We start from the raw sequence: 8938 nt of genomic DNA on the forward strand, positions 1-8938 counted from the left end.
TGAATTGTTCCGAATTGGCTCGAACATCTCCCCGAAGTGGGATGGTCGGGATGGAGTAGGGAGGAGATTATAAAAGAGGTTGTGACACATGCGCACGGGCACATCCGACCGTGCGACCCGTGCGAACCGTTCGACCATACGATAGCGAAGTCTTTGCGCATTGTGCCCCTTCCTATATTCACCGGCTACAGGTGCTTCAGTCGCGATTCATGAGAATCGCGACCGGTGCGCCCTTCTATGTGAGAAACGTCGATCTCCACCACGGCCTGGAGCTCCCTACCATAGCCCAATGGATGAAGTTGGCGTCCACACGCCACTTTGACAAGGCTAAACACCATCCCAATCCGCGTATAGCATCAACCATTACCCCTTCCCGACAAAAAGGGCTCGTAGGAGGCCCCGACACATTCTAACGGATCCGGACGATCCAATTACTGTAGCAAACAATAAATTAAATGCCGCCCGCGCGGCCAATAATAAAAATAGAAATTCACACCTTTACTTCGCACTTCGCTCACTCCAGTGAGCTGCCGTCCTGCCCTTCAGGCGATTGACCACCCCGCGACGGCCCAAGCCGAGGTTCGAGTCTCACAGGAGACGCCCTTGCGCTAGCGGCGGGATAAAAACGCCATTCTGTCCGAGCTACGCTCGCCAAAACAGCCCGAGCTGAGCTGTAAAGGCCCTTAAGGCCAACAGCGAGATTCCATTTTCAAAAATAAAAAAAAAGCGCACGGGCAATTCCTGTGTACAAGTTTGAAGGTATACGTATAAAGGTATAGGTAAAAGTTTACGTAAAATCAGTGAAGTGAATTGTAGTGAATCAAGTCATCATTGGAGTGTTTAATTTCCTACCCTAAGAACTAGATCAACTAGCCATTAGAATAGTATATAGAAAATTAAACAAAGGTGAATCCAGATTAACTAAGACATCCAGATTGAAGATGGCAAACCGGCGCTCATTAACTCTCTCAATGACAGAGGGCTCGTGAGTGCGTTGACGGCTTTTTAGAATTGGTACGCGCTTCTTGAAGGACCCTAAGTCGAATTGATTTACTTCAGTAGGCAGCTGGTTCCACATAGTAATGGTGCATAGCAAAAACTGCCTCAAGAAACGTTTAGTTGTGGAGCGACACACGTCGAGGTGATACGGTGATTTCGTATTCTGCCTCGACTCGATGATGAAAGTCAGCAGCAGGTGTTAATCCAAACAACATATTTATATATTATGAGATGTAAAGATTAAACCAACATTGACGTTTTTGCTTTACGGCTTTTTGCAGACCCACTTACACCTGAGGGATGCCTTCAGCTCCCTGATGGAGACAAACACGAATGTCACACACTGTGACTCCTCCTCAAAGGTGACGCTGCCCATGTCGTCATTTTCTTTTAAGTACTGATGGCCTTACAAGTAGCTAAACTGTCTTTCTTGTGCAAAGTAAGCCATGGTTGCAAATGTAATTCCCTTGCACAAAAAAACGTGCTGGTTACGAAGAAAGAAGGAGAAAAGAAGAGTGGCGCAGAGTTGCTTGCCAGTTCTTCTCACTTTCTCTTTTATAGTAAAAGTGAATTTAGACCTTTCTTTTTTTTAATTGACTTTCACAATTGTACAACGAACGAAGAAGTTCACTAGAACGCAGTGGAAAATGTACAAATTACCATTAACTGGCAGGAACAGGATCATTATATGTATATATATGTGTATTTTTATTATTATTTTATAGGTATGTTGTTAATTATATGTACTTTTTAAACATTTTTAAATCTATAAAAAGGTTTTATTTCTTTTAAACTGGATGGCAATGTCTTAAATATTTGTTCGCCTTGATACATAGTATTTAGTTTTCCGTAATTAGCCCTTGGTTGTATTAAACATAATTTATTAATATTTCTTCATGAATATTTTTACAAAATAATCCTTAATTATTTGAACAGAATGTCTTTATACCATAGGATGACGACACATTCTGTTAAAACATTGATTTTTTTATATGTGTCTTTATTAAGACATCATGGAACATTACGATCTAGCCTAACTTAACACTAATAAGTAATTTAAGTCAAACCTAATTTACTAAAAAAGATTTTTAGCATAAGGAAGTGTCTCTGACAGTCTGTATTAAAGACACTCTGTTCTTATCCTATCTTTTCATTCACTGTTTAGCACTTAACACTATTGTGCACTATCACTAATGTACTAGTTCAAATGGTTTTGTCCGTTTCAATCTTCTCACTAGACCTGTGTTGTCAAGTAGTTGAATAGCCTCGACATTCACGTTATGGTGGAGCGTATGTTCGTGGGCTCCAGCAGTTTTTTTTATTATAGTCGCGACGTCCTCTACAAGGTCCCGATGGAGGTCGTAATTGCGAATGTACCAGGGAGCATTAAAATATGAACAATATATATAATATATATAAGTGATACCGCCATAGAGACTGACATTGCCAGTGGGCTCGCAAGTGTGTTGCTGGTTAGGACTTGGTACACTCTTTTCTTGAAGGAGTCGAATTGTTTCGGAAATATTTCGGTGAGACGCTGGACGCGGCAAAACCTGCCTTAAAAACGCTCAGTGGACAACCATGTGATATTGGTAGAATTTCGTATTTCGCCTCGACTGATGACACTCAGCTGGAAATATTAATCTTAACGTCTCCGAACACTCCCATATTGCGGAAAATTACAAAAAATTTAAATTTGCGAAACTTAAATCGTTCCTTTTCAAATCCCGGGGAAGTTCACGTTGTATTGTATCAAACCCCTTTTGAGACGTGTTTGAAACTCGGTACATTATTCAGATCACATTTTCCATGTAGCCCTCCACAAATCGCTGTAAATGTAAACAATTATATACTAGACCGTCTGTAGGCTTTGGAAGCTTAGCTGAATAGTCGGTTTCTTCATTTTTTTTATGAAACAGAGGAACCGGCAGGAGGCTCACGTAATCTTAAGGGATACAGCCGCCCATGGACTGACTTTGCCAGGAGGTTCGCAAGAATTGAAGTCAAATTTGTTGGAAATACATAATTACGTATTACTCAGAACAACAACTGAACAGTCTCCATGGTAAATGTGGTAGAAGATGGAGATAACCACAAATTCCAATATCCGATGGCAAACAATGCAGCGCTTAGTATTTGTCTTTTTGTTAACATAGCTTTTACACAATAAAGTGTTTTCTTTAAATGCAGCGCTTTTTTTAATAAAACGGGTAAATTTAATTTCGTGGCCTAGTTACTAACTAATAAATCTAGATTTCCAGAGATTTTGATGACCGTTAAACACTTCATACATTTTTTTCATCTGTAAGGTTTCCTTACTTTATAAACGTGAATCTATACTATGTAGTATTAGTGAAAGATTTGTAATTTATGAATCAACTCAAAAACTAGTGGATCGACTCCAAAAAAATATTTCTCTATATATTAGTTATGTAGGCTAGAATAACCTTAATTATCATCCGCTACATATATTTCCAAAATATTACAATAAATCCGGACTATGTTATCGACAAAAAACCACATTAATAATAATAATAATCTTTATTTCTTTCTTCTCTCACATATACATACATAGCAGGTTATTATGATTAAACTAAGATGATAACATTTGGAAGTGTATGTGAGAGACTGGTCTCTGTAACAGGAGACCTGAGTGACAGATAGCCAGCCTCTCCACCACCGGACCGGAACAAGTACAATCAGGTCATTGTCATAAGATACAATAGAAGAAAATAAGCAAGTGCTAAAGAAAAAAAAATGGAAACGGAGTCGTAAAAATAAATTTGGTGTGTGTTTGTGTCTGTGTGTGCGCGCGCGTGTGTGTGTGTGTGTGCGCGCGTGCGTGTGTGTGTATGTGTGGGCGAGTGGGTGTGTTACAGAGTAACAGTTATTAAATCTTCTGTTTCATCATAACTCAACGTCTTCAGCCAATTAGTAACCATTTTTTTACATTCATATTTCGATTTGATCGATGTTTATATTATACTTTTATAATGTCCAAGTTTACATTGTATAGTTCACAAAATATGAACAGCGTTCGACAGTAATCTAATTAATTCAATAATATTAAAAAAAAAACATTCGTGTACTCGTAGATAACTATAATATACATATATAGGCGCAAGCGAAAAAAAAATGCTTCTAAATTTACATTTTACAAAGTGTAGTTCTATTATCGAAGTAATTTCAATACTCACGTCACACTGAGTGTCGCAACGGCTTCATAAAAATAGTACGTACAAAAATACGCATCGTAAAATTTCAAGCGTGGCGTGCGTCGACATTATCTAAGTGCTTATGTGGGAGCGTTAATAATCAACGTCTAATATAAGTTACAAGGGGTTACATCATTACATGTTATTTTAAATCTGGGAAAGTTTGTTTTTAATTACTTAACTAATGTATAATTCAATCGGCTTATACATTAAAAATGAAACAAGTTCTCTGTAAGCGGTGTACAGTTAGACGGAAAATATTCAGTGACTCATAATACCTAAGACGTTTTTTAAATGTACAAAGTCGCATCTAAGAATTTACGTCTTCGTATGATTTTATCTTATTTAATCATTTTAAAACAAAAGTTAATTCGAATTGGTGTTCATACAAATACATGATATTTTCAAATACCGACGTGAGGATAACTGCCTTAAAAACATCGGATGAAGGAAGTTATCAATCTACTATAATTAGTAAAGATAAATATTGAAGCCGATTTTTATAGAATTTTTATAAGAAGTGAGACAGAAGGCTCACGCTTATCTTATTAAACACCTAAATGAAGTTATAGCTTCGTTATAGGCGGGTAATACGCGTTTTTTTTTAACTCAAGCTTTGATTGATAACGGCTTACTAATTATATATGTCTAATTTCCCCACTTGGTTAAATGTACATAAAATAGACATACTTTTAATATACCACTAACTTTTAAGTTGAGATAAGAGGAAATCTAAAATATTATTTCACATCTCATATAAAACTGGATTTAAAATTTGTTCGTTAAAAAAATTGCGTCCATATAAACTTGACAAATGTACAAGTTTTGGTTGAAGAACTTTTATATCTCTAACTTTTTTGTTACCATTTTTAAAGATTTTAAATAACTTCCCAACAATGCATCTCTATCTTTTCACTTGGTTACAATGTAGCCTTAAGTAAAAGAGATGGCCTTAATGTATCGATTTGTCATCCCACTCGTAAATTAAGGACACTGAGAGTGAAAATATTGTTTTGTAAGTAAATATTTTCGTACATTTAAAATAGTGTAAACATTATTCAATAAGCATTGTTGTAGCATGAGTTATGACCTTCACGGCGTGTCAAAATTTAAAAGACAATTACTACTCACTCTTCTGATTGCTGAGAGACATTATCCTTGTCCTTGTGGGCCTGCCCAGAACTGCAGGAATTGCCCATGGCGCTGCCAATAACCTATCCCAACATCACCGTATAATTTTACTAATAACACTTTTCACCACCTAATATTTAAATACAGAAGCACACGCGAAACACTTTTTGTTTAGCATTGCCCGGTGTCACGACGAAGCGGCAAAATAAAGCGCAACAAGACATACACTCCTCGCGTCGTCGCAAACGCGAATAAAATCGATTTCGCGCCCTCTTGTCATTTGTTCCCCGCCCACTTCAGCCCGCGCGCCATTTTCGTTATCCATTTCACGTAGGTTTTACTAAAAAGTTTTCTTATTTATGACATTAATAATATTATGAGAAGATTTAAAATAATTATGCATGATGAAAATAATAAGATAAATATGGGTAAAATTTTCCCATACTAGAGAAAGCATTAGGAACGATACGCATAAAAAGGTTGAATAATTCCTGTTCAATTTGACACTGGCAATTAATAGAATTATGCCTAATACGTTTAGGTTTAAATTTTTCGAACGAACATTTTTCTATTGTTTATTTTCTGTCGAATTTCAACAAGTGCTTTGTGCAGTTATCGTAGTTTTTTGTGTTTAAAGTGATTTGAGTGGGTTGTCTGATGGTTTATTGCACTTGTGGTGAAACTATAAGAAATGCCCAAGTGTTTTATGAACTCCGTGCGGCCGTTAAGAGGATTTTTCATTCATAAAACAGGTAATAAATATGATGGAACCTTACTTATGATCTTATAAACATTCTGGAGAGATCTTAGGGCTTTCCATTTAACAAAATAAATCGGTTTATAGTCTCTAGTAAGTAGTACCAATGTGTTATAATTGCTTGTGAAGCAATGAAGAATCTGTGTTGCTTCCCTCGAAAGTTCATATACCAAGTAGTAGTTTTTATACATATAAGCAATATTGCTAAATAGTTTCTCATAGGCTCGAGATAATTCACGTAACACATTTACATAGTTACGCCGTATTAAATGTATATATGTATATTACTCTAAATAAAAATTCTGTCACAGCGTTTTTTGTGTCTATTTTATACATACATTATTTTATTTGTAGATGAAGCAATAAAATCATCTCGAGGCCCAAAAATGTCGTTAAAAAAACAGAAGACACTTTTAAAAAATAACGAAACCATATATAACGACAAAGTACCAATCTCCACGCGTTTTTATCTCCAACTTTTAAAGAAAAGTCAGTTCCTATCGCATTTTATTGACAATGAAAACTACGACTACGCATCTGAAAGTGAAAAGCCGATTATTTCAGAGTTAAATAAGAAAAATAATACGAATCAAAAACGAGAAGCCGATAAATCCACGTACAATCTACGATCTTCCGAAAGAACTGTAAGGAAAGTATTCTGCGAAAAACCTAGAAGGCGGAAAAAGAAGATTATAGAAGAACATGAGAAGACCGTTGAGAAAAAAATAATAAAAGAGCCTCTGGCACCAATAATAGAAGAGTTGAAAAGCAGGGAACCTCTTAAAAGTTCATATAAAGGATCTGAAATCGACAAAATTGCTGAAAAGCTTAAAAGCCTGGTGCGCAGTAATGAAGAAGAGAAGCTAACTAAAGAGTTGCTGTACTGCAAAGAGTCATTTGAAAAGGAGAATTTGGTTCCTGATTGCAATAATACTGTCTTGAAAGAGGGTAAGAAATGTTTTCATGTATTTTTGTTAATGTAGTGGTAGTATAACTTAATCACACTTATCTTTTGTCGTAAGTTTAAATTTTTAACCCACAAAGTATGTCTTTTACGAAATATTATTTTTATAAACGGATATTTTATTCGTTATCGATTCGACGCAGAAGCGCGGATAATCTTTATTATCTATGTGTTAAAGGAACGTAAGCGATATATAAAAGAATGTTGAGGGAGGTGTTATAATTTAGACTATTTCACAGAGATCAAAAACAATACAGAGATGAATAGATCAGCGCCAAGTACCAATGCTGGTGAGGGCGGATACCTAATAAATCTTCAATTCGTCGATAAATGTAACATACTAATCCAAAATTAATTACAGATTATAAATGTCCTGAAGAACGGCGTCCAAGACCTTGCCATGTGTGTTCGTACTGCGGCAAAAGCTTTGATAGGCCATGGGTGCTTAAAGGACATCTGCGCCTGCACACTGGCGAGAGGCCATTTCCGTGTCCATATCCGCATTGCGGTAGAACCTTCGCTGATCGGTAAGTTTACGTTTTATTATTGTAGGTTTCGAAGAAGATTGTTGAGAACCCGGAATGTCCACTGTAAATAATTATGTAATGTAATACATTTGCGTTTATAACAGATAAACAGTTTTATTTAAATTTGTAAACTAAATGGCCCACATCCATCAAGCTGTAGGTAGACATAGACAAGCTGTGTGCCATCCTAACCAATTATTTTCTTTCTGAGAAATAAAGGTAGATGGTTATATGGTGATGATGGTAATGATGGTTATATCAACTAATAATAATATAAGAACTGGTCTGAAATAAATATTATTATATATTTACAAGATACATTTTTGTTTTAAAGTTCGAATCTTCGCGCCCATCAACGCACACGTGGTCATCACTCGTGGCAATGGCGTTGCCAACATTGCGGCAAAGCTTTCAGCCAGAACAGATACTTGGAGAGACATAGAGCTGACGCTTGCAAAAAATATAAGTAAGCATACTTTTAAATATGTCGATATAAAATATATTTTTTTTAATATTTTCGCTTCTAAATATTTTTTGTATAATCCGTAATTTTGTGATTTTTTTGACAAAAAGATATAATATGGAGTTCCTGGATTCGATTCCTAGCAAAAAAAAAACATGGCCTTATCACGAGTAATACGTGAAATCGAATAGTTAACATAATAATGTGCTGTAGAAATACAAGTATAGATATCGTCTAAAACTGTATAGATAATAGACGCATGGGAGCTGTAAAAACTATCTATTTAACGTATAGGTTAGGCAAATTTTTTTTAAGTAATAGTAGGGAAACGGGCAGTACTTATCTAATGATAAGTGATACCGCCACCCATGGAGTGTCCTCATTGCCAGAAGGCTCGCAAGTGCGTTACCGACCTCTTAAGAATTGGTGCGTTATTTTCTTGAAATACCCTAATTCGAATTAGTACGGAAATACTTCAGTGGACAACTGGTTCCATATAGTGGTTGTGCATGGCAGAAACGTTTAGTTGTGGAACGACTGACGTCGAGGTGATACGGATGGTATTTTGTATTCTGCCTTGACGTCCGGTAATGAAACATTTAATACTAATTCCATGTTTGTTCCAGGCTTAATACAAGACAAGCCCACAGTGCAACTCTACCAAATAAGGAAAGCATTCCACTTTACGGTGTTATACGAAGAAATGTACTTACTAAACCAGATGTGAATAATTATTGTAAAGATTTTAATGACGAGCCAATAGATTTGTCGATTCGCAAAAGAATGGATTGACCCCAATAATGTGTTTTATTTACGAAAAACATTTAAGTACTAGAGAAATTACAATGAGATGACAGTTCCATTGGTCTTTCTACTCATGGT

At 36.1% G+C, this 8938-nt stretch overlaps 2 protein-coding genes across 3 annotated transcripts in view; one reads left to right on the forward strand and one right to left on the reverse strand.

Moving 5' to 3' along the window:
- LOC123706969 (NACHT domain- and WD repeat-containing protein 1) overlaps window positions 1–5575 on the reverse strand; it is a 55820-nt gene extending 50245 nt beyond the window's left edge. For both annotated transcript variants that reach the window (XM_045656661.1, XM_045656660.1), the window contains exon 1: window positions 5346–5575. In XM_045656661.1, the coding sequence (XP_045512617.1) occupies window positions 5346–5413 (68 nt within the window). In that variant the 5' untranslated portion in view covers window positions 5414–5575. The remainder of the gene's footprint in view (window positions 1–5345) is intronic.
- Window positions 5576–5950: 375 nt separating this feature from the next.
- LOC123707826 (zinc finger protein 572-like) lies at window positions 5951–8848 on the forward strand. Its single transcript, XM_045658181.1, has 5 exons — window positions 5951–6097; window positions 6457–7050; window positions 7428–7593; window positions 7928–8059; window positions 8683–8848. Exons 1-5 carry the CDS (start codon window positions 6037–6039, stop codon window positions 8846–8848), a joined length of 1119 nt encoding a protein of 372 aa, XP_045514137.1. The 5' UTR covers window positions 5951–6036.
- Window positions 8849–8938: the final 90 nt, after the last annotated feature.

The sequence above is a fragment of the Pieris brassicae genome, chromosome 3, assembly GCF_905147105.1.
Source record: "Pieris brassicae chromosome 3, ilPieBrab1.1, whole genome shotgun sequence".
NCBI classification, from domain to species: Eukaryota; Metazoa; Arthropoda; class Insecta; order Lepidoptera; family Pieridae; genus Pieris; species Pieris brassicae.